General features: G+C 44.1%; 1 protein-coding gene across 10 annotated transcripts in view; it reads left to right on the forward strand.

Annotated features, from left to right (window-relative positions):
* LDB2 (LIM domain binding 2) overlaps nt 1-26,108 on the forward strand; it is a 349,965-nt gene that overhangs the window by 319,035 nt on the left and 4,822 nt on the right. For 4 of the 10 annotated variants that reach the window (XM_031436928.2, XM_031436958.2, XM_031436937.2 and 1 more), the window contains exons 6-7: nt 20,872-20,995; nt 23,917-24,068. In XM_031436928.2, coding sequence (XP_031292788.1) covers nt 20,872-20,995; nt 23,917-24,068 — 276 coding nt within the window. The remainder of the gene's footprint in view (nt 1-20,871; nt 20,996-23,916; nt 24,069-26,108) is intronic. The other 6 variants (XM_031436949.2, XM_031436964.2, XM_010991020.3 and 3 more) reach the window with 3 other exon arrangements.

Here is a 26,108-nt window from a genome sequence, read left to right on the forward strand (position 1 = left end):
GTCAGGTATAAAAGAAGCTACAAGGATATATTGTGCAAGACGGGGACTGTAGCCAATATTTTATAATAACTATAAATGGAGCATAACCTTTAAAAAATTAAAAAACCTAAACAAATATTTAAAATATATATTAATTTTTTTAAAAACTTCTAAAATATAAATATGACTTCAGGGGAAAAAAAAAACCTGAAGTGAGTAATATTGTGATTGATGACAGAGCCCTGGCTAAGTGCCAGCTCAGTACCAGACCTGGGGCTCGTTTACTTTTCAGAGCAACCCCTGAGAAAAATGCTTTATTTTGAGCACAGAGAGTCTGAGTAACTGGCCTAATGCCACACAGTATGTAAATGGGGAGTAGGATTAAAATCAGGCATGCCTGACTTCTGACCTGTGCTCGCCCCTCTCGGCCTCACTCCCCATCCCCTCAAACCCTCAGGAAGGTTATCAGCTGCCTCCTTCTCTAGCCATTCTCTGACTGAGCCATCAGTGCATACCACGTGATTCCCGAGGATGGCGTAACCAGGATTCCCTCTACCCTAGGATAACTTCCTGTTAAGTGAGAACACATCTCCAGGATAACTTCTGTTAGGTGAGAACACATCTCTTCATTACATAAGCCATCTGGAGTTAACACAGAATCCCATGCCTCATGCTGCTGGCTCCTTCTCGCCCAGGTGGCAGGGTTTTTTTGTGTCACCCGAGGCAAAAGCATCTTAAAGAGGTACCAATTTCTCTGGGCAGGGATGGAAGGCCACCTGGGCATTTGAGAAGTCCAGCAGAAAATTTGTTTAATTTTAATTCATTTAATATATTACTCCAAACTTCTTCCACCTGGGATTTTTTTATTCTTTTACCTAATACTAATATCTGCAAAATGTACAATCGGAAATATTGACAATACACATGTTATGGGCTCCCAGCTTTATTTCCTGCCAATCCTCCCCGCCCCTCCGTAGTTATCAGACGCTCCCCGAATAGACCGTCCCTGCCTGATGCTTCTATACATCTGCATGTGCCTTTCCCTCCTTTCTGCCTGGCAAATTCTTTTTCACATTCAAAAGCAAGTTCATTACTCCCACTCCTCTTCGGGGACTCCTATCTGACCCTCAACCAAAAAAGAGAGCAACTACCTTCCCTGAGCCAAAAGACCCCTGCCACGCCCGTCCTGAGTGTTAAGAAGGACCAGAGCGCTGGGGGTCAAGCCTCCCTGGGGTTTCATGCAGTTAGTAAGACCCCAGCCAAGAAGCTCCTCTTTATGCTGGATCAGATCATTAAGTTACAATGGAGGGGCGCTGCTGTTTTCTCAACATGCCCGTAGGTTGTAAGGCAGGGGTGGAGGGGATAGAATAAGCACTTGATGACTTCTACAGAGATCTTATTTGTGTTTTTGTTTTTTGCACGGCATTATAATTTCATTTTCCCTTGTCCGTATTCCTCACTGGGCTTAGAGCTCCTCTGGGTTAGGGAGCAGGTCTTATTTATTTTGGCATCTCCAAAAGTTAGCCCAGTGTCCATCTAATATCAAATAGATCTTTGAAAAACAGGCTTTTTAAAATGATTGGTTTTTTTTAATTTAACATAAAGAATAAGAGAACCGTAAGTTGCTAGATTGTGGTGGAGGAGTGTGGGTTATGGGTGTTCTGAGCAGAGAGATCTCAAGGTAAATGACAGCATTGGGAAGGCCTCTATGAGGGAGACGGGGCAGCGCTGGGACAGGTGGGGAGCAAGGGGAATCCCACCCCGGCCCCAGAAGCATCATCTGAATCTGTCCTTATCCGTTCTGGGTCTAACATCCTGCTCCTTGTTGGGATCTCAGCTGAGCGGTGCTCTTCATGCTGAAAAATGAAAATCAAAATCTCCTATCATTTTGCATCCCTCCAATTGGCAACCTTATTTTTTAAATGATAAGACCTGGTGTTTGTGAAAATGCACAAAAATGAGTGAGCTTTTAAGCTGCATGAGGAATATAAATCAGCACAATTCTGTTTCAATATTTTGTTTCCTTCCTCGGGCCCAGCACAGGCTTTTAGCCAAACCAGTGATGATAAAACATGCATTTCCCTGGTCTGAGTGCTTCCAGGACTAGAGGCGAGAACGAATGTTGAAGGAGGTCAGTGTCGATTGTGGGGCAAGCCCGTTGGGGTGAGGCGTGATTTCTAAGACCCTAAGTAAGACATCTGGCTCATCCACATACAAGCATCCCACGACGGCTCGTGGGTGTAAAGACGCAGAGTGAGACAGAATAAACACTACTAAGACATTAATCATATTTTGCCACATACAAAATTTGGGAGTGCAGCCAAGTTCACTCAAGCTCGGTCTTTGAAACATACGTCATCCCCAAAGGCGCCGTGGACAGAGCGTTCGTTATTACTTAGTGATCACCAGAGAAACGTGAGCTGTACGTGGGGCATCCTTCTCTGCGAAGCTGCCCTGGGTTTAAGATCATTTACCTTGAAAGCTAAAATTAAAGCACGGTGCTCATCATGAAGGCTCTGTTGGTGTAATTAATAATGCAGAGCCCTCCCGTCCTGTCGGAGAGGACTTGTGTTGCTAATTATATTGTTATGAATGTGGTTTAGACTATTATTAATGCAGGAAATATCAATACTTAAAAGCTTTGCTGGCAGTGAGGTTTTTGCTTCGGCAGGCACGAGCCAGCCGGTAAGCATTAAATACTTTCTTGCTTAGAGGCATTAATCTGTACTCTCTTTGAATACATTTAATTAAAAATTTTGACTTCCCGGTAATTGTTGTTTTTATGTAACCCCAAAATGGAATTTCAGTGAAGGGCACGGTCTTTAACAGAAGAACCGTTGTCCAGCCAGGAGACAGTGAAGGAGACGGACTTCTCTGTTGAAGTCTTGCTTTCCTGGGAAGACTATGTGCAGCCTTAGGGACAACCATCAAGGATATGATTTGCTTGTGTCATTTGCCAACACTTTTTTAGAACCCACTTCTGAGAGTCCATCGCAAACCACTTCGGAGCCCACCGACCCAGGCTTTAAAGTCCATGATTTCCTGTGTGGGCAGATTCTTCCACCTGCAAGAATTTGCCTTGTCTCATCTGATTTGTGAGGTCACTCTTACTATTTTTATCTTTGCTCACGTGACGATTTTGTAACTTCAGAAATGAGTGTGGTGGTGGGGATGGAGCAGGGGACTGTGTTCTACAACTTAAATGTCTTATCTTATTTAAACCTCATAATGACCTAAGACTCGGCATTTCACCCTGTTTTGATAACACTGAGGCTTGAGGAGGTTAAAGCCTCACCATGGTCACGTAGCTGATTGGTCCCAGATGAGCTTTGAACCTGGGTCTGACTCTGAAGCCCAGGCTCCTTCCTGGCTTCCACCTCTCAACTTGGTGTCTCTTCCATCAGGAGCAACCAACTGAGCAGTTTCCTGTGATGTGGGGCTTCTGGTTTTAAAATCTGGGGCTGTCCCAGGTAAACAAGTTGATCGCCGTAGTTCCATCCCATAATTCTTCACTTTACACCCTCTTCCCAGATGACTAACATCATCACTTTATCCCAGAGGCAGGAATGGAGACAGCTGACCAACTCCCTCCCTAGGAAGTGGTTGACCTTCGGAGAATATCAGAGTGACCCACAGAAGGAGCAGATGCCCCGGGGAGGGACAGAACTTCCCTGAACAAGCATGGCCCAGGAAGTCACACTAACTGGCATGGGTCAGTTACCACCAGATGCTAATCCCTCCGTCAGGAAAGATTTCTCCCAGTGTTGAGTTTGGGAAAACGTAATGGTGATTCAATGCCAGCTGTCGTGGAGACAAATAAACAGACATGGTCTATCAGGGTGACAGAGAAAAACCAATGATGATCAAACATTCACCTCTCCAAATAATTTGCCACAGCTTTAAGAAGCCCTCCATGAACACACCAAAGCGTCCCAGGCTGCGAGACTTTATTGCTAATAAAGTTGAAAATATGCTAGTATTAATACAGCTGGCACTAAAGAATAGGAAATAAATGCCTGGAAGTTTGTCAGCTTATTAATCATTCTTTTGTAAGTGGTGTTCTTACTTCCATTGCTGCAACATCGAAGCACAGTGCATTGGCTAAAGGCCAAGCTAGCTTTTGCGTTGGCGTGTTACCACGTGCTGTGGTTCTGTGCTTCTCTCCCATTTATTAAAGCTGCAGAGTTCCCACAATTTAGTCTAAAAATAACATCAGTTCTGTGAAAAACACTGCATTTGTGCTTTAGCCATGGTATAGAAATATGAAAGCGTGTGTGTGTATGTGTGTACCTGGAAAAAATATTATGATGCCTGAAATCTGTAATTTGTTATGCTCCTGAAAAACCTTATTTTGGGCATACTGAAAATTAAAAGAAAAAAATTCAAAGGGAAAGTGGGGAGAGGAGGATAAAAAGGGAGGAAATTGTTTACTATTTTTAGTGCACAAGCGGATTGTGCTAAGCTAAAATGAAATCTTAGAAACAGCCTTCTTTTTTTTTTTTAGAACCTTTGATTTCTAAATGAAAATTGTGCCGTGCTCACCTTAGGTCCGATTCTGCTTTCCTTCATCAGTTGGAACTGCAAAGTGTTCGTGGAAAAACAATCAGTTGGCATATTTCCTCCATGACGTAAAACTGCATCCCTTTGGGGTGCTTTTGGACAGAGGCTTCCTAAATGAAAACAATGCCAGTAATAAGGTTTTCCTAAACCACATGCCTGGTTTGAATATATCTGTCTGTCCACTCCGCCGTGCCAGCGTGGCTTGCGGCAGAATGGGTGACACCATGGTGATTTATTTTGGACCCCAAAGGACTTGAACAAGACATATAGTGTTTGAGAAGCCACGTGAACCTGAGGGAGCTGCCAGGGACACAGGTGAAGAGCGACAGGGGATGCGTTTCATGAGGGGAACCAAGAGCAGTAGGAGCGATCAGTTCTCTCAGCTGCACAAATAGAAAAAGCGGACGGCTTGCCTATCGGACGCATCAGGTGTCAGGATTTGACGCAGAACTCCTGAATAATGTGTTGTTTGCCTTTTGGAGATATTAAGAGGAAGGAAATGTCGTTCTGCAACTTCACACAAGGTAGCGAAGACAGGCAGAGCGCTGGGAAGTTGTCATTTCCTCGGCTGCTTCCGAAAGATACCGTTGGGAGTTGAGGGTTACAGGGAGGTACAGAGGGACCGGGAGGCCCAGCACTGGCCCCGGGAAAGAGCACTTGGCAGGATGCTTTTTCATCAGCCGTGATTTCAAAACTATGAGCCAAAGGAAGAGAGAGCTTTGCAATAGCAGAGGGTAGTGGGGACAATGTAAACTTTGGAAGAATCCATTGCTTTAATAGCTGTTTACTGAGCACCTGCTGTTTGCTGAGATCCTCTCTGGGTATAGGCTTAAAAGGAGTTCTGCTCAAACCTGGTTCCAGGACTTTCTAGCTGTGGAACAGGGGCAAGGCACCAAAGGTCTCTAAAAATCTGGTGGTCATCTCTGAAAATGAAAATTACTAGTCCTAATCTGTAACATCTTTGTGAAGATAAAATGAGTTGACTTACGGATGGTGAGTCACTTGAAGCTCTCGCACTCATCTGTAAAATGAGCATCATGATACTTAGGTCCTAGGGCTGTTGGCCTGTTGGGCTCTTGTGAAGTTTAGAAAAGGCAACAGAGCAGCTAGCTGTGTGCCAACCCCCCAGAATAGTAGGTGGCATTTTTAGGATTTGTTGTGTTGGCTCCAGCGAATACAATTCAAGAACAGACTTCAAGAGCATCTCCTTGAGTATAAGTGGGAACTTATAATTTTAGGAAGTTTCTCTAGACCTTCAAGACAAGCTTTTATGATGCAAAAAATTCCAGAAGAATGGAGGTGTATGATGACCCTCGTTTCATCTATGTTTATATCAAAGGAATTGTGTGTTTGAAGCCAGGAATGAACTGGCTCTTCTTTGGGACTTGGGGCACTACGTTCCACCTCAGGTCATGAGGGACAGAGAGCTGGACCCCACCTGCAGTGTGCCCTTGGGAACTTACCTTCTATCAATGGCTGAACTGAGATTTGCCCATATAGATTGCAATTTTTTTTTTTTTAGCTTACTCAACAGAAATTGACTTTCTGGAGGCTAGAAGTTCAAGATCAAGGCATCAGCAGGGTTGGTCCATTGGAGGCCTGTCTCCTCAATGCGGAGATGTCTGTTTTCCCCCTGTGTCCTCACATGCTCTTCCCTTTGCATGTGTCATTCTGGGGCTCAGAAGTCCACACCAGTCTCACCAGACTAAGGTCAAGGTGTAGCAGAGCCCATTGCTTCTGGAGGTTCTAGGGGAGAATCAGTGTCCTTGCCTTTCCCAGCCTCTGGAGGAGGGTTATATTTTATGTTTTGTGGCCCCTTTCTTTATCTTCAAAGCCAGCAATGCATTTCAAGTCCTTCTTACATCACATCACTCAACAAAACAGGAAGTACTGAATGCCCTGGGAGGGTTACAGGCTGTGAAAATTTTCCGAGAGCCAGCTAAGAGGACCAAGACCAGACCCAACTGAGAGCAGATGTCCCATTTGGGAAGGAGGACACCTTACCAAGTGTCACAATGTGGTAGAAACAACAGCCCCTGAGTGAGGAGAGAGAAGACCTCAGCTCAGCAGTGTGAGACCAGGCAGTCCCTTACATCCTGAGGCCCCATTGCTGTAAAGATGTCCAAAAGTAATTTAGATTTCAAAATTCTATGATTTTAGGAGTCTGTTTGGTGACTTATAAATAATTTGAGAATCTCAGACTCCACCTGAATTTAGTTGCCTAGAGTGAACTTACCGTCGTGTTTTCTTGCCTATCTTTGCTAGAAGGCCCCCAGGCTAGTTCTGCCTTTTGGATCTGCCACCTCCAATGAAGATGCACCCCTCCCAGGCTCCTCACATTTCTCAGAGGGCCCCAGGAACCCATTCTTCCTCACATCTAGTGATTCAGTGTCAGAAGAGGATAAGGTCAGGCAAATCTCAACCCTAAACTCTCTTGTATACACACACATACACACCGAAAAAGGGTGGAGGCTGAAGCCCCAGTATATTGGATCAATTTCATGGCTTAGAACAAGAGCAGGTCTTCAATCACTGTATACAGATCTTCTGTCAAGGGCTCAAGGACCAGTGATGCTCTCAAAGCACAGAAAACAAAAGGAAAACCATGAGATAAATACATGGAGGAAGATAAGGAAGGGAAGCTTCCAATGTGAGTAACTGTAGATAGATGAAGAAAAACACACGGAAAACAATCATAATCTGTGATCTCTCTGGAGACTTTTAATACTCTCTGTGGGAAAATAAGCAGAATGAAATTAGAAGCGATGTATATTTACATTTTCCTGTAACTCCAGAGAAAAAGCAGCAAAGTGGCAGGACCCTCAGTGCCTAACTTGATTTTGCTGAGGATAAAGGAGCAACAGGGCCCTGCCCTCCCTGTGGCCTGGCCTCACCTGTTTCTTTACACCGAAATGTCTGCGTTTGAGACTCGGAGACAGCATTTCATTTATTCATTCAACATTAACTTGTTTTTCTTCTTGCCTACTACGTGCCAAATTCTGATGATATAAAGGTGGACAACTCTCCTTGACACAGGACCCCGATTTCACTAGGGAAGCAGACGTACATTCAGTTCATGATAAGGCAGGGTGACAAAGCTGTGTTCACATGCATGGGCATAAAAATTAGAAGGGAGTAGCAGACCTGATCTGGGGGCTAAGTTCAAGGTGGCTGAGATGCTAAGGAGGTCCCCATAGCTGTGTGACCTTGGACCTGTTACGCACTCTCTCTGGTCTCCCTTTCCTCCTCTGTGTACCTGTATGGTTAACAGTGCTGGGAGGGTGAGAAAATCCACAAAAGGCACTGAGCCCAGGCAACCCCGAATGCTTGTCATATTTGGAAGTGATGAGGGATTCATTACCAGGCTGCTAATAGAGTTTTATAATCATGGTTTTCTTCCCTCCTGCAACTTTTCGAGGAAACTTTGTAATGTGTTTGAAGAGTTGACATATGATGGATCCTTGGATCTTGGTCAAGACTCTGCTGCTCTGAATAAACTGGAGGAGACAGTAGACAGGACACGCTCTTCCCCGAGTTCCCGGACACTTGAGTTCCAAAATGAAATTTGGCTTTGTACATAATGTCATTACCGCTGTGAGGTCCCCAGGCATCTGTCCTCTCCCCTGTCACTTATAGATCACCTTGCAGCCTGCAGGTTTTGCTTCATGAACTTTTTTCTCTTAAAATCCTCTCATCTCCCAGCTCGCATCTCCCCGCACCTTTCTGTTTTTGACGATGGATGCACGGCAGTGAGCTCTATCCAGCAGGCCTGCTGCCCTCCCAGCGCTTTGTGCCTGAATCCTCCGCACCAGGTCCAGGCAGTGAAAAAATAGATTAGACCCTGTCACCAAGTTGCACAAATCAGCATCTCTTCATTCTCAGGAGACCCCAAAAATCATTATTCCTCTACCCTGCACCCTCCAGTGTCTTCCCATCCCACTCAAACCAAAGGCCAGCATGATCCAGCCCCTCACTACCTCTCTGAACTCATCCTTTCCCGCTGGTCTCCTCATTGTCTCCACTCCAGACAGGCTCCTCTCCTACATGCTCCTCAAAGCCCCTAGGACTTTGCCCTTGCTGTTCCCTCTGCCCAGAACGTTTTCCCCCCAAATATCCCACTTCCTAACTTCTTCTGAGATTAGGATTGCTGGATAAAATACAGTTAAATTTAAATACCAAATAACTAATGGATGAGTTATTTATTTATTACTGTAATAAATTATAATTTATTCTCTGAAATGCAAATGTACCTGGGCATCCTGTATTTTTATTTGTTAAATATGGTAACCTTACCAGAGGGCTTTACTTAGATATCGCTTTGGGTGACTGTATTAGTTTTCTATTGCTGCTAAAACAAATTACCACCAATTTAGTGTCTTAAAATGCCACAAATGTATTACCTTCCAGTAGATCAGAAGTCTTAATGTTTATCACCGTGCTGAAATCAAGGTGTTGTCAGGACTGTGTTCCTTTCTAGAGAGGGGCTCTAGAGGAGAATGGGTTTCCTTGCTTTTTCCAACTTCTTGGTGGCCACCATGTTCCCTGGCTCAGGACCCCCTCCCATCTTCAAAGCTCTCAAAGCCAGGCCAAGTTCCTCTCATGCTGCCATCTTTCTAACTCTCCTTTCTGACTCCCTCTTCCACTTTTTAATACCCTTGTAATTCAATTGGACCCGCCTGGATAATCCAGACTAATCTCTCCATCTCAAGGTCAGCTGATTAGCAACTTTAATTCCCTTTGCCATGTAAGCTGACATACTCACACATTCAAGGGATCAGGGCATGGACATGTCTGCAGAGCCATGATTCTTCCAACACAGTGACTGCAGCCAAAGCACCCAAATTTTCAGCGCCCCCCAACTCCAACATTTCACGTAGCCTTTCCCTGCTCCCTTTTTTCCGCTTGGTAGTCATCACTAACATTTATCTTGTGCTTTTGAAATATATCTATCTCCTTCACTAGAGTGTAGCTCTGTAAGAGGAGTGACTTCCTTTATTTCTATTTACAGCATCCCCAGCACTTAGAACAAACACAGGGCACATAGTGTGTATTCAATAAATACGTGTTGAATGACTGAGTGAGTGAATGAATGAACTCCAGCTTCCACCAATTCCGTGTTCATACAGCATCGCCATGTCAACATGAGTCCCTCTTTCCACCAATCTCACTTCTGTTCCTGGGAGGGGAAGTGGCTGCTGATGTAAGGCTCCCCAGGTGATGGAGGGGTCCAGGGGGCAGGCAGGCAGCTGAGCGCTCCATTCCTGAGAAGTCACTTGTTCCCTGTGTGCCCGAGTGGAGTGGCAGGGCTGTCACTTGGCAGAAGCTCCCAGGATGGCAGGCAGGCAGCAGGCAGGCAGGCACTCCAAAGGCAGCCACGCTCGGGGTGCCCAGAACTGAGAAGGAGCTGTCTGTATCCCCACACTCCCCGTAGCCCAGAAATCCTCCCAGAGAGCGGCCGGGGGATGCTGCCCCAAACCCCAGAACAAAATGCTGTCTTTTATAGCCTTGTGGGTGTTTACACCAGCGCAGGAGGAAGGTGACAGCACGCAGGCAATGTTCAGGAGGGACTCTAACTGCACCAACAAGACAGCCATGTTCCTTGGCAACCGCCACTGACAGCTCCCAAGAACCACATCCAAATTCCCTTCCTCGCAATACTGAGATTATAAGGCCCCATTCATAAATGCTAGTGCTTAAATGTTACCTCCGGGCAACTACACCATTTCTTAATTCCCAGGGAAAAATTACCAACATGTTACAAAAACTACCTGTTTCCAGTGAGAAACAGCAGGGACCAGTGTAAACGCTCCCAGCTCTGTGATCAGCTCTCGTCGGCTCTCAGGGGCGTCTCCACTGCTTGGACACTGAGCAGCCCGTGTTTGCCTTGGGGGATATCTGGCACGTTTGTGTCACAAAACACATCAAAATGTCGATGAGGCTCTCTTCCTCCTGCTGGGGAAACGTGGTTGAAGGAACCCCAGCATGCTCACCACACCGCCGTCCCGTGTTCAGCCTAGCGGTGCTTGTGGACAGCCCGGCTCACACGGATGCTTTGCCCACATCAGTGGCATCGCTCAGCTGTTCTGTGGGGCAAAAATTGAGGCCTTGAGGAGTCCAGATCTGACCCATTTTCTGAGGTCTGATCACCTGTTGGTTTTTGGTTTTCATTCAATCACATTCACTGATTCAAGGAGTCATTTAATCCACAAATATTAGACACATTGCTTGGCACTGGGGAATATTTTGAAAAAATAAAACAATTCGACCCAGCCCAGGTCTCAGTCTTCACAGCCTGGTGGGGGCGCTGTGTAGCTCTCTACGTCCACCGACGGAGGCCGTTGTCCTGGTCGGCCAGGCTGTCTTAACAAAACACCGAGCACTGGGCGGTTTAAACAACAGAAGTCTATTTCCTAACAGTTCTGCAGGCGGGAAGACTGAGATCAAGGTCCAGCAGGGCTTGCTGTCCAGCGTGGGGCCTCTTGCCTGCCTGCGGATGGCTGGCCCCTCGCTGTGCTCTCACACGGCCTCTCCTGAGTGCGTGCACACGGAGAGAGAGAGAGAGAGGCCTCTGATGACTCCTCCTCCTCTTAGAAGACCACCAGTCTATCAGATTAGGACCCCACCGTTATGCTTGCATTTAGCCTTAATTACCTCCTGAAGCTCTGTCTCCAAATACAGTCACACTGGGGGTTAGGGATCCACCACAGGAATTGGGGAGGGAGTGGCCACACTGCAGTTCACAGCAGCCATAGTACCAGCTACTTAATCAAAGGCGGATCCAGGTTTGGCTGTGAAGGTATTTTGGAGATGTGGTTATCCTCTACCCCAAAGTTGACTTTAAGTGAAATAGATGACTGTTGGGTGAGCCTCATCCAATCAGTTGAAGGTCTTAAGAACAAAACTGAGGTTTCCTGGAGAAGAGGGAGTTTTGGCTCAAGACTGAAGCATTAACTCCTGCCTCATTTCCAGCCTATAGAAACACTATGGATTTCAGACTTGCTAACCATTAATCATGAGAGCCAGTTCCTTAAAATACCTACCCGCCTACATCCATCCATCTTGTTGGTTCTATTGTCTAGAGAACCCTAACTAATACAGTGGCAGACAACAGACAGTGTCTGACAGAGGCCAGTTAGGGTAATTCTGGGCCACTGGCCTTCATTTTCAGTGCGTGACTCACCTGTCAGCACTGCAAGTGGTCACTTAGAATTTTTTTTAATTACCTGAAATTTGCTTGTAACCCTCTATGTAACAGACAGCAGTCCTTAAGTATTAGTGATTGTGGGGTATTTCCAGGCAGATGTTTCCTTTCTCCTCTAGAAACATTCCAGCTACTATGCCCTAGAATTTGAGATGCTGGTAGAAAACATGAATAGGGTACTTGTGGCAATGGCTCAGTAGTCAAGACAACTTATTTACAGGAAATAAATGTTGACTAAACATTTTAAACATCCATTGTATCACCAAAATCTAACTATTAAGCTGTGTGAATGTATATGTGTATATACCTTGGGCAGGCACCATCTGTAAAATTTTAAAAGGTGTGTCCTGACAAGTTTCAGAATGTCTTCCACGAAGCCCCACACCCCTACCCTTCTTGGTTATACGCTCATCATAATAAACATGCATAGAGCACTTCCCATACTAAAACCTAGTACACAGTTTCAGTGGATTTTCTTGTTTCTCCTAACAACCTAATTAGTTAGGTACTGTTATCCTAACTTTTCTGATGGAGAAACTGAGACATGAAGGGCTTGAGTAATCAATCACTCAAGGTCACCTAGTTATGAAGTAGCTGGAATTTGAACCCAAGCCAAATTTGCATGCTTAACGCCTACATACGATGCCCACACACACCTTTTAGATATTGCCTAATGTTTTAACAAACCATGAATGTCAATCAGAATCCATCCAGGAAAACAAAACTCACACCAGGTAATTTAATAGAGGAAATTTAATATGGCAAATTATTTATAAAAGAGTTGGAGCTAAAAAAGCCACCGGGGGAAGATGAGGCAGCCCTAAGATTAGCAACTGCCACTCTGGGGGAGAATGGCAGGAGGTGTTACTATTAGGCTACCTGGCAGGACCTGGGACCATAGTGGACCTTGGTGACAGCTGTTGGAGAGGCCATGTTGGGACTAGAGTAGACCTTGGTGACATCTGTTGGAGAGGCCATCTGAACCACAGAGAGGATGAGAAATACCCTTACTTCTTTTTCTACTCTTGTAGTAAGATGAATAATGTCCCTCACATATCCATGTTCACCTGGATCCTCAGGATGTGACCTTATTTGGAAATCCAATGACTGAGGTCCTTGTAAGAAGAGGAGAGGACTCAGAGACCCAGAGGAAGAGACCATGTGAAAATGGAAGCAGAGGTTCGTGTGATTCAGACACAAACCAAAGAACAGCAAAGACAGCCAGAGCCAACAGAAGTTGGCAGAGGCAAGGAAGCAGTCTTCCCTAGAGAGTTCGGAAGGAGGGCGACCCTGCCAACACCTTGAGTTCAGATTTCTAGTCTCCAGAGCTGAGCAAGAGTAAGTTTCTGTTGTTTTCTGCCACCCAGTTGGTGGCACTTTGCTATGGCACCCCTGGCAAAATAACCCACCTTCCTCCAGTATCCCCTGGTGCCTCCAACTGGCCCAGCCTCACCCATAGCCACTTGGCCAAAATAACTGGGAAATAGTGCACAAGGGGTCTGTCCCATGCAACACAGAGCTGGGAGGAAGGGTGGGGTCTAAGGGCAAGAAGACAATTAACAGGAGCACGTGGAAGGGGCACTGGCACCAAACGGCACCGCAGAGAAATCAAGTCCGTGGGTGGGAAGGAAAGAGAATGAACATCAGAGGCCTGACTGGTGCATCAGAAACCGTGAGCTTGCTCTGCAGCTCAGGAAGCTAGCCCAGCGCTTCTCTCCTGAGGGTAGGTCAGAAGAGCAGCCAGCGTCCTCAGTGGTCCTGCACACGCGCTCTTCCTGGCAGCCTTAAAATTGAGAGCAAGTCATAGATGCTGAAATGCGCATGCGTGACTCTTGCTTTGGAAGAGGATGGTCCCACCAAGACCCAAGTGACAGCTGCTGCACACTCTCCTCTCCCAGAACTTGGAGCGAGCTGCCTGTCTCCAGGGCCGGATGTGATAACTTCCCCACGCAATCAATTTGCAAAACAATTGAGAAAAGGCAAAGGCTCCCCTGGTTGAATCTTCAGATAAAAGAGAGGACGTTTTGAATTTGACAATCAGTCTACCTTTAATCCTATCAGGAAATAAACTCAAGTCATAATCTGATGTTTTGGAATTGCATAGCTTCTAAGGGAAAGCGTTTCCTCTCTCCCTTGTTTTTCATCCTCTAAGGCAGAGTGGGTTTTACTCATGTGGATGCCTATTATTCATTCTTATCTGTTTCTACATGGGATTATCTGCTTGTTTTGTTTTGTTTTCCTTTTAGATTCTGTATGTTATATTTTTCTATTGTTTTAAATTAAAATCTTTTGATGATCTGTTTCTTAATTAGGAGAGACCCCTTCCCCCTTAGATAAGAGTTTGCTTCTGAATCATCCCCCATCCTCTTTCTAACTTGGATTTAGCCAGAGGAGTAAAAAGAAAAAGAAAAAAAAGGGGAGAGGAAAGAAAAGAAAAAGGACTACTGTTTGTGGATTTGTATTTATCACTGAATTCTGCAAATGGACTATTATCAGAGACATTAGCTACTAAAAGGCCAGGTACCACTGACCTGATTACCATCCTTCAAACATTATACCTAGTGGCTCCCTAAGTCTCAGAGAGACCGAGTGATTTACTTCCTAGACGAGCCAACCAGTCATTTCACACACTGATCTGCTGGCTCAGTGGAGATGGGCCACTGGTGCAACCAGTATTTATCATAATCCCAATTTCCATCTTTTGAGCACTGACCTCAGTCCAGGCATTGCATTAAGGAGTTATGTATATTGTTTCAAACCTCCAGAGATAAGGATCATTATCTGCATTTTAAAGGTGAGGAAACTAAGATTCAGAGAGGCTGAAATTCTTGGCCAAGAACACACAGCTAGTAAACGGCAGACTTGGGGGTTTGAATCCAGAGGAATCTGGCTCTAAAGTCTGCACCCTTCTGTATCATGCACCTCTCTGTGCGTAGATCAATGCCATGCGCAAGGAACAACATGAGAGATAGTGAGAGCCTTTGAACCTGGTCTCTTAGCAGAGATTTAGGTCATTCATACTCAGAGAGGTATACAACAGAGCAGTGAGGAGTGAAAAGCATAGGGCCGGAGCCAGGCAGACCCGACTGTGAACCTCTCCTCTGCCTTTCAAATGGCTATGTAGCCTTGGGTATATTATAAGAATCACACTTTTTGATATCAGCACTGGGTGACTTAATGGCTTCGAGTCTGAGTTTTCTCACCCGTTAAAGGTAACAGGAGGCGGTGCGGGTTAATGATATAATATATGTCAGGTACACACCCCAGGGACAGACATAGGTTGGGTGCTCTGCAGAGATTATTAAGTTTTGACTCAACAAATATTTGAGTATGCCTCATACCATGTTAAATAAAAGGCAGAGCAAAGTAAAACAGGGCTTGCTGTAGGTAAGGAGCTGAAGCAGGAAAATTCCCAATGCAAGCAGAAGCACTGAGATGTACATAGGTTGGGAGTAAGCGCTTATAGACGCAAGAGTTCCTTGTGGGAGGGGATGTTCACAGACGGATGTGAGATCTGAGCCTGACCTTGGAGGACCTGAAGGCTCATCCCGGTGTGACTCAAACGTGGTTCGCAGACCAGGGCCAGACTGCAAACTCTTAGTGATCCACACCAAAATAAGGAGCTTGCTCAGGAATATAAATCAACTACCTTGTTGAACACATTGTTCAGTTCATCTGACTAATTTTTTGACACAAGACTTTCTCAAGGAAGGAAGCAATGAACTGAGTTCTCTCTGCCTGAAGCTCCTTATCCTGTCATGGAAACTTAGCAAACAGTGAAGACCACCTTCTTTGAACAGCACTGGTTTGGAACCGAGGTCAGCAACCTTTCTGTGAATGGCCAGATGGTAAGTATCTGGGGAGTTTGTGAGTCAGATAGACTCTGTCATAGCTGTTCAACTCTAGCGTTGTAACAAAGAAGCAACTCTGGACAATACGTGAGAAGGTCTTTGAAGCAAGAGCAACCTGATCTGCTATGGATCTAGGAACCCTAGACAAACTTATATGCAAAGAATAGATGGTTCAAGCTCAGAGGATGTCATCCATCGTCTGGACAAGACTGAATTAAAATCTCAGTGGTCAAGACCCAGCTGTGGGAGCTAGCCAGATGCCAGCCCCAAGGCATCAGCTTTTTAGGCCAGAGCCAAGTCTGCCAGGCATCACTCTCCCCAGGCTCAGGCCAGGAGGTGAGCAAGAAGAACCAGCGTGAGTGTGTAGCTAAGGAGAATCAAGTTTCTCCAGAAGTGTCAGATGAAAACAAAACAAAGCCAAACAGTATGCCATCTAGATTTGCTAGGCTCTTTGTTACTATGAAAAGGCAGGAGTCCTGGGACTGAGGTAAGATCTCCTGGCCCAGCCAGGCCATGCAGTAATTGGGTAGATACATGTGCATGTGTGCAAAGCATTCTGCACAGAGGAGGCAGTCAGTTATTTATCAAATGGACAAATTCATCACCTCTAAGCCCAGAGGACAATGCCTAATCTGTCTGCCACTAGCAAATGACTCCTTGCTATAAATCTGGCCAAGATCTCTGTTAATCATTCATCCATCCATCCTTCCACTTACTCCTTCATTCACACAGCAAGTTAACGGGGTGGTTGTAGGTTTTGGTTTCACACCAAAGGGTCAGTGCTGCAGCAGAATCGCAGAAAATGAAATCAGAAGCCTAAGAGAAGCAATTCCAGTCTCAAACTTTCAGGAAATCTATAAAAAGGCATCCTGAGAGCCTTGCTGGGATAGGCAGGGACTTTCTTCAGGATCCTAACTGGACCTGGCAGGGACTACACATTTAGGGAGTTTGTATTCAAAGAGAGGTCTCAGGCCTTGCTGGCCCCTGCCCCCCACCCGTGCCCTGGGATTCCTCCTGGTATCCTCAGGCAACCTAAATAAAGAGGTAAACTAAGGCAAAGTAAGCTCAATTGACCAGAAATGGAGTTTATTCAGGAATAGTGGAGAGCCTGTAGTTAGGGAAACGAATGCTGTAGTCAGCTCCTAGAAGTCTGTTGAGGGTTTGGGGTGAGCTGTATTTATGGACAAGGAGTGCAAAGAGGGAGAAGTCCAGCCAGAGCCCCAGCAGCAAGTTTATTGGCTTGAGGATGGGGAGGGATTCTTGGCGGCGTTCATTGGTCTGGAAGTAAGCTTCCGTCATCTCTGAATCAAGTCCTTACATGAATCCGGTCTCTTGGTTCTTAAGTTCCCGTCTTCTGAGGGCAGGGCAGGAGTCTCCATTTCTTTGTCCTCCGGTTCCATTTTAGATTGAGACTCTTTCCCATCTCCAACACCAGCGCGGGTGGAGACCAAACTCCTTCGCAGCCTGGCACACAGGCTGCTGCGGGGTTGCAGATATCACTGTCTGTGGCCTTTCTTTTCTGGCAAAGGGACTAGTCCACTGGGAACTTTGTAGCAGTCACAACTTTGCAGATAAAATCATTCTTTAAAATCACAGGGCCCTGTGCTATTATGCTCAGTGCCATTAACATGCCCTTGAGGATGGAGTGGTGTGTGGGTGTGTGTGGGTATGCATGCGTGTGTGTTCACGCGTGCATGTGTGTGTATCTAGTGTCGGGGCAAAGGCATCTATATTGTTGCCTGGATCATGTATATTACCAACAGGGGACTTTTACCTAGAGTCAATGGATGCGCCTGTAAGAGGGTTCATAAACCTCCCTCCAGATATCTTGTACAAAATTTGGAAGACAAACTGCAGAGCCTTCACCAGATTCTCAAGGGGGTCTGAGACCTCAAGGAGAGCAGGAATCCTGGCTCCAGAAGGATTTGGCTAGTGACTGCGGGAACCTACTCCCCGAACCGTCTTCCTGATCTCATTTCATAAGGGCCCCAGGCCTTTGCTGTTGCCAAGATGCACTGGCTTGCTGCCCGAGAAGGCAGGCGCTTGTCTGAGTTAGTTCTGCCACCTACAGCACACAGCCCGGCAAAGGCTTCTGCTCCACATCGCAGAGCAAGAGGGAGGCTTATTTGCATATATGAATAAGGGGCGGGCTGCCTCTCCACCCTGTTCCCCTGCACTGGAAGAGAAATGGCTTTGGGGACACCTGATTAGTATTCAGAGATGCAAATTCCTTTGGGGTGGGTTATAGCGATGGTAAGATATTTTTACAGGGGGAAGGGATAAATCCTGAGGATTAGCACCTGGTAAAAAGTGTTGCCCAAAACCCGGAGAGGAAAGGCGGTGGGAAAAAAAAAAGATAATGAGCTCATGGATTCTTGCAATAAACACAACTCTCCCATTTTCCTAGCACGTTCAGTGCTGATAACCCTTTCGAGGTCCAAATAGGTCTAACTTGTCATATAATAAAAATACTTGCCATCTAACTTGTCATATAATGAAAATATTTGCTTCAGTAAGATGTGATTTTCTAAACTGCTTGAAGTGTAAACACAAGGTTGTTTTCCTAATGTGCTAAAGTCAGAGGGGCTGAATACTCGCTGAGGACTGAGACCGTGTTACGCTCATAGTTATGTTCCCAACACCTAAGCAAAGTGCTTGACATTTAGGAGGAAACTCAATAAATGCTCGCTGATTTAAAGTAATAGAAATGTGGTTTGCTTTGTGATCTGTGCTGTGGTTGCTAACATATAATCCTGATAGCTACTGTTGGTTGAACTTATGTGCCAAGACAAAGTACCTCAAATTTTCCAAATAATATACAAGATGGGTATGGTTCTACAGATGAAACCGAGACCCAGCATGATTGAGCAGCTCACTTGGGGATATGCTCATGGTGACAGAATCAAAATCTATACGTAGATCTCTCAGCTTCTGAATCCATGCTTGTTCCATGCCATCCATGTATTTTATATCCATTGTAAGTCAGTTTCTCAAGAATGGGAATGGACCAAAAGGAGATGGTTTGCAAACCTTGATATTGTTTTTTAATTAAAAGAAAAAGTTTTCCCAGTCCTTAGAATTTCTCTGAAAGCTTTTCTTACTGTCCTAGCTTAATAAGAGATGCAAACATCTTCTGACCCTGGCTGAATCTAGCAGTGGTTCTTCTTTGATGGTTAATCCATTCTTATCTCTATGTGTAGAGAGGTTGGTGGAATCCTTCACTTTGTTTGGTGTGAGTGGCAGGGGAAGATGAGGTTGTCTGTAGTTGGCACATACTTTGATTTCCAGCGAGGAATTCTTAGTAGAGGAATACACATTTGCAGGGTTGGAATATGAACTTAATTGCCTAGTAACCCTCCCTCTTTCAGAGGTTTTTTCTTATTAACATTTTAGGTTTCAAAAATGACTCCAAAGTAAACAAGGAGATAAACAAGACTGAAGATGCATCATAACTAACCCGTGTCTCATTACTTGACAGCTCTATGCACCAGGGTTGAGTGGCTTTGTCTCTTTGGCTCACATTGTGCTTGTGTTGTTCAGGCTTTGAAATCTTTGTCCCTTCTTCCAAAGAAGCTGCAAATGGAAGGAGATTACAGTTTGCCTTGAAATGGGGATAGTGGTTTTGGCAAAGTTTAGATTATCAATAGGTGGTGCATTAGCCAGGAAGAGTAGGGGGAAGAATTCCAAGTAGAGGGAACCCAGAGGACAAAGAAGAGTGTGACAGATGACTGGATACAGAAGCTGTGGTATGTGTGTGTGTATACATATATATATATACACACACACTATGGAATACTACTACTCAGCCATAAGAAAGAATGGCATAATGCCATTTGCAGCAACATCGATGAACCTGGAGATTATCATACTAAATGAATTAAGTCAGACAGAGAAAGACAATTGTCATATACTATCACTTATATGCAGAATCTAAAAAAAGATACAAATGAACTTATGTACAAAACAGAAACAGACGAACAGACATAGAAAACAAATTTACGGTTACCAAAGGGGAAAGGAGGATGGAGGGATAAATTAGGAATCTGGGATCAGCAGGTACAAACTACTACATGTGAAATAGATAAACAACAAGGTCTTACTGTATAGCACAGGGAACTATATTTGATATCTTGTAATAACCTATGATGAAAAAGAATATGAAAAAAGAATGTATGTGTATGTATAACTGAATCACTAGATTGTACACCAGAAACTAACACAGCATTTGGAAAAAAAAAAAAAAAAAGAGTGTGACCTCTAGGGAATGACTCATGTAAGAAATGACAGAATGGAAGGGGTAGTAGAAAAGATGGGCTGATGAAGGTGGGGCTTGCACACCTGCCTTTCATAATAAAATGACGTTTTTCCAAATGGGAAAGGAATTGCCAGCTTTCGTACTGCCGTGATTGCAAGGGCGATGGATGCATCATTCCCAGTTGCGGTCCTTGCCCTCTTAGATACAGTCCCTTCAATGCAGCAGTATTCTCATCGGTTTCCAGCCAAGAAGGAATTCAGGAAAGTCCACAGGAATCCTTTCTTATTTCATTCATTAATCTTTGTCGTCAGATGTCTTGGACCAAAGTAAAGCTGAAAGATCTAACCAAAGGAGAGAAGAAGGCGGCCGTGTGCAGAACCACAGTACAGGCTCCCACTCTGAATGAGACTCAGCATATGTTATCAACAACCTCATCTTCTGTAAAATACAAACAAGAACATGAATAAAAATAAAATAGTATGCATCGTGGCCCTTTATGAGAGTTAGGATCAAAAACGTACCTGTAGTTGTCACTTTGTTCTCCAAAGTTTAAAGGATGGCTTTCAACGCCACATAATCTACATAAACTAGCATTGTAACTCAGTGTGTGGTTATACAAACAGAACAACAGCAAAAACCAGAGTAGAAATCAGAGCATGCTGTGCTCCATGGAAGAGAGCTTTTTCTCCTTTAACCAGGGAGAATTGTTTGAATTCAGGATAGAGCTACATATACCCACCTGACAGCCTGTACAGAATGTGTGGGTATGTACGTGTGTGCATGTATGTGTGTGTATAAATCACACTCGACTATGATATTATAAATGATGGTGAATTCAGTGAACATTATTAAGTGTTGGTAATATTTCTTTTCCTCTAAACATATATAGAGAAAATGAAAACAGGGGGTGGGAGGGGAGAAGAAAATTACCTTTAAGTTTCCTAATGGATTCCAACTGTTAACATTATTTATTGCAAATAATATCATCAAGGAGTGAAACACCAATGTCTTTGAACTCCTTGCAGTTGTGTGTAATCCTGGAGCCAATGCAGGAACTGATGTCCAGACATAAAACTTACAACCTCAGTCCCCGAGACTGCCTGAAGACCTGCTTGTTTCAGAAGTGGCAGCGGATGGTGGCACCGCCAGGTACGACCTCGCTCTTCACTTTCGTTCGACGTGCTTTTTCAGAGGCTTCTTCGGAGGATGAACTTATGTGAAAAGGAAGTGTTCATAAATGTAGCAGGAAAAGTGGCTGTTTATGAGTCATATTCTAACCATGATGTTGGACCCAGAGACATTGAATTTGTGAATAGCGAGTGTCCTTCTTAAATGTAGTGACCATCCTCCACAGTCTCCTCACTTACTAAATTAGGACCTGAAACCCACAGAAGAAAATTGATTTATTTAGTGTTACCAAGAAGATATTGGCAAAGCCAAAATCAGAACCAAGGTTTCCTGTCTCCCAGGCTAGTGGTTATTCCACTGGACAAGAGCAGTGGCTGCTCATGGCTAATTGTGATTTTGTGTGTTCTTTTAAGAATGATAGAAATCATGAAAAGAAAAGGAGGGAGGGAGAGAGGGAGGGAGGAAGGAAAGAAGAAAGAAGGGGAGAATAGGAAGGCAGCAGAGAGAAGAGAAGGAAGGAAAATAAACAGCGTTCTATTTTTTAAGACATATATTATCAAAGGGTACGCTGATCATGAAAAGAACACATAAAAGACTCCATTTTTCTCACTTCCCTAGAATGCAGTTTGAGATGCTATAGTCTCCTGCTGGGATTCTAAAATTACTGCTTCAAGTCATCATTAATTGTCTTTCTAGCTAATACATTTTCACTCCTAGGCATGTGTCGAGCCTTGCTGATCATAAAAGCAAAATGTATCCATTCGCTAAAAATTATTTTTATAAAGAGTAGTTATTAACATGAGGCACATAGCTTTCTGAATCACAAAACATAATGGTCACCTTCCTCTGGGAATTGGCCAGGGGTTTTATATACAATGAAAAGAGCAGATGTAACCAAGTACATATTTAGAAAGCTGAGAAAAATGAGCATTATTTTACACCGAATATTTGCATCCCCACCTTAGGGGAATTTTAGACATTTAGAACATTATTTTTCAAATATATTAAATGTGCTAAAATTGGCCTTATTTTTTCTTTCAATATCAATACGTCTCTACGGGAAAAACAATTCCACCCACTAAATGCTTTGAGCACTTATATTTCCCAAACATGCATATTGAATTCATATACTATTGATTAATTCATTCATTTATTCAACAATTACTTATTGAACCCCTACTTGGTGCCAGGCACTCCTCTAGCCACAATGGGCACCACTACATATGAAACAGTCACAAGTCCCAGCCCTCACGGACCTTCAATTCTCTTATTGAATCCTCACAATAATGTCATGAGGTATTTCTTGTTATTCCCATTTTCTTAATAGGCCTGAGATTTAAAGTAGTAATTTGCCCAAGTTAGCTTGAAGCTAATCAATGGAAGCCTATGTTACAGCAGGTTTTTGTGTCTTCAGTTCATGACTTTATTACCACAGCTACCTACTGCCAGTGGGAGTCATCCAGAACATATGATTTAAGTATATTTTTCCCAAATTCCATGAAAAAAGTACAGATACTTTTTTTTAAAAGCAGCAGATTTCCAATTCAAGTCAAGGGAAGGCAATGCCTGTCAGGGGAAACCTGGGTTTTCTTGACTTTAGAATGTACAGCTCAACTTTTCTCCAACCTGTTGGATAGGCCCTTTGGTGAAAATCTTTAAACATAAGAGACACAATATTTATGAAAGAAAAAGATAAGGTATGAATAGAAACATAATCTCATTCATCATTAAAAGTCAGGAATGACATGGTGGAATAAGTCATCTTTGAAATGCGCCTTAAAGGAGATCTTCCACATTGTGCATCAGAAGCAGCATTGGTGTGCTAAGAAAATGCTACAAAGATCCCTCACTTAGTTCCAGTGTGGCCCTGGCTTACCTTCTCCCCGTCAGAGTTGGATCTAGAATAGGGTTACTGAAAAGGATGCTCTTACATTCCATTTCCAACTCAATTAGTAACTGCCTCTAACAGGCTTCTGAAGATTTATCATTTCCCCAAACAAAGATTATAATAGTACCTAATTAATAGAGTTGCAATGAATATAAAATAACATAGAAAACATTAAGATGAAAACATTGAGTAATGCTCCCAATACACAATAAATAAATAAGCTAATTAATTAATTAATTAATTAAAATTCTTCTTACCACACATTTCCATGGGTCCCTATGCTTCCATTAAGATTTTGCCCCATCCTTTAGGTCCAAAATATTTTTCTTTATTTCTAAACAGGCCTTTCTGGAAGACATCTAGCTTCTTTTCATTAATATGTTAGCTGTAGCATACAAAGACATTTTTCCCCCAGGAATTTTGAAATTAGTAGCATCCTTTAAACACCAGGGTCCAAACCATGGGTATTTCTACTGAGCTCAGGAATCCCTAAGTTACATATTGATGGCTGATAGAATGGACATGCCTCTTCTTTTTACCTCAGCATTTCAAGGCGTAATAGAGCTGGGCTGCACTGTGACACTTAGCCAGCAGATGTCACAGTTATTCGCTAGTTCACAAATTTAACTAAGTTACTATTGCATTCCTTAGAGGTTCCCAAGGGATCCCAGAGCCCTCCTTTTGTTATAAGAAGAAAGTAAACCAGAGAAAAAAAAATCCTCCCCAAATTCATACCGGTAATAATATTTTAAATTCAAATTATGATAGTGTTGTAACTCACCCCTAAGATATATTAATAGATTCCAGACATATAGATGAAATCAGAAAGAGCAATGAAATACAAATCATTTTATCAAGATACTAAAGAAAAGAGTTTCACACATTTTGTGCTGAAAATAAATCATCGGCTTCTCCTTTTATTTTTCAGGAAGTTAGAAGAAATAGGAAAAGTGTAAATAGTCTGCTCTTTAATTTACAAAAACAGAGTCACTGGAGGGACAGTGTTCCGATGGTAGCCCTGGAACTGATCCTCCTTCCATTTTCCATATTGCAGCAGAACCCACAAGGCAACCGACAACTAAACGGAGGAAAAGGAAAAACTCCACCAGCAGCACTTCCAACAGCAGCGCTGGGGCCAATGCCAACAGCACGGGCAGCAAGAAGAAGACGCCGGCCGCCAACCTGAGTCTGTCCAGTCAGGTACCTGTAAGTCTCGCTTTCCTTTCAGGCCTGAAATCTCGCCTTTGCCTGTCTCCCAGTTCCAGAGGCCCACAAAGACCTTCCGGGCAGATCGAGGGTGGGAGAGGAGGGTGGGGGCCGGGCTTTGGAGGGAGAAGGAGAATTCTGTCATGGAAACCTTCCCCTGCAAACTGGGAATTGTAAAGGAATATTAAGACTCTGTGCTGCAGTGGGACCTGAATTAAAAAGCCGTCAGAGTCACAGACAGGAGATATGTCACTTAAGGCTTAATTAAAATATCACTTAGCAGGGTTCCTGGTGGCATCAAAGGGGCTCTTGGCACCATCACGGGCCCCTGTGCTCCACTGGAAACTAGCTCCCGGCACTCAGGCTCCAGACTGTCATTTGACTGCCCCCACCTCTCCCCCAATGGGCGTCCCCTTTTAGTTTAAAACTCAGGCAATTAACTCAAGGCCACTAAAAATGCAGCTCAGTGGATTTTGCTTTCCTGTTTCATTAGCTTAAGGGGAGGGTGAGCTCCTGGTTTGGTCTCAACTCTCTTGACCTCTTGACCTCTTTCATTCATTTCTGGGTCTTAACAAACGAAATGGGCCACTTAGAAGGGGGCTTCTTTGAACTCCAAAGCTGACAGCTGAGGGCATCCCCACAGAGTGTAAACTGTGCAGGAATTTTCTTCCCCTCCTATGATTTCTTCCCCAGTTTGCTTCCTTCTGTCTAATTCTTTCCTGATTCCGAATTCCTCATCCCAGTATTAGACCACTTTCCACTTTTAAATTCTCATGTTCCTTTAAGCATCTCTGACCCCTTCTCTCCACCACCATGACTTATGGGATCTCCTTCTCTGCTTCTCTTGTCTCATCACCCTTCCCCAGGCTTTGTCCTTCCAGCCCTGACATTTCTGTGGTGTTTCATAGATCCCTCTAGACAGTCTGGCTTCAAAAGTGCGCCCTTCCTTATGACTTCCCTCAACCAATGCAGTTTCGCCTCGCCTCCCTTCCTCCCTCTCCTTCTGGTTCTGATCTTGCTCCAACTCCACATGAGAGCGGACCTTCCTTTCAGGGCGATTTTCCTCTGACTTCTAAATGTGTCTTTCAAATCTGTCCCCTACCACTCCCCCAGTTTCCATTGGTCAGTTCTCTTTGACTAAAACCAGCCCCATCAGGACCTGAGAATTACCTGGCCTCTCCTCCCATCCTCCATAGACAGAGGGTATGATTTTCATTCCCATTGCATTAGAAAGAAAGGGTCATGAGACAATGGCCAACCTTGTAGGGGAGACGCCCTTTTAGCTTTAAGACCACTAGGAATTGTAGTCCTTAAATAATACCAGAGTTGCCTCTGCTGTTTGAACTGGGCTGTCACCCCTGAAGAGTCAGGGGGAAAAAAGTCAAAGGAGAAAAGCAGAGCCTTTTAATTAAGTTGCCAATAAATTTTACCCACTCCTGGCTAAATTAGAAAATGCATAGAAAGAATGGCCAGATGTAAATAAATCAACCCAGAAAGTGCACACAAGTAGCCTCTTTATTCATCTAATTCTGGAGTTTTAGAAACTAACATTTGTTAGTTTTCACTAACAAATGAAAGTAAATTCCAGAGAATTCTGGAACTCTGACATAGCTACTTAAAGGCACAGTGGCTGCAAGAATTCGGATCAGTTCACCAAATGTTTTCTGAGCTCCTACTATGGGCTCCACACTACTGGTAATACCAACATCTGAAAAACAAACAAGAGAAGACCCAGGCTCTGTCACTGAAGAGCTCACTGTCTAATAGAAGGATGATAAGAGGTTCCTGTCTCCTGCCCATTCAGTCTCCTGGTGTCAGCTCACAGGACACAGTGTTGAGAAGGATCCTGAGGCCTAGATTGGATTTGGTGGGCCATCCATTGGTGATGTCTGCCATGGGTGCAGAATACTAGCGTAGTTGTCTGTATTTTGACATACCTAGTCAAAATCATTTCAATTTTTCTAAAGAGCACCTAGTTTTTCTTACTTCATTACGCTCTTCAAACCAACAACTGCGTTTTGGTGGAAGATACTTATGTCA

This window comes from Camelus dromedarius, chromosome 1 (genome assembly GCF_036321535.1).
Source record: "Camelus dromedarius isolate mCamDro1 chromosome 1, mCamDro1.pat, whole genome shotgun sequence".
NCBI classification, from domain to species: Eukaryota; Metazoa; Chordata; class Mammalia; order Artiodactyla; family Camelidae; genus Camelus; species Camelus dromedarius.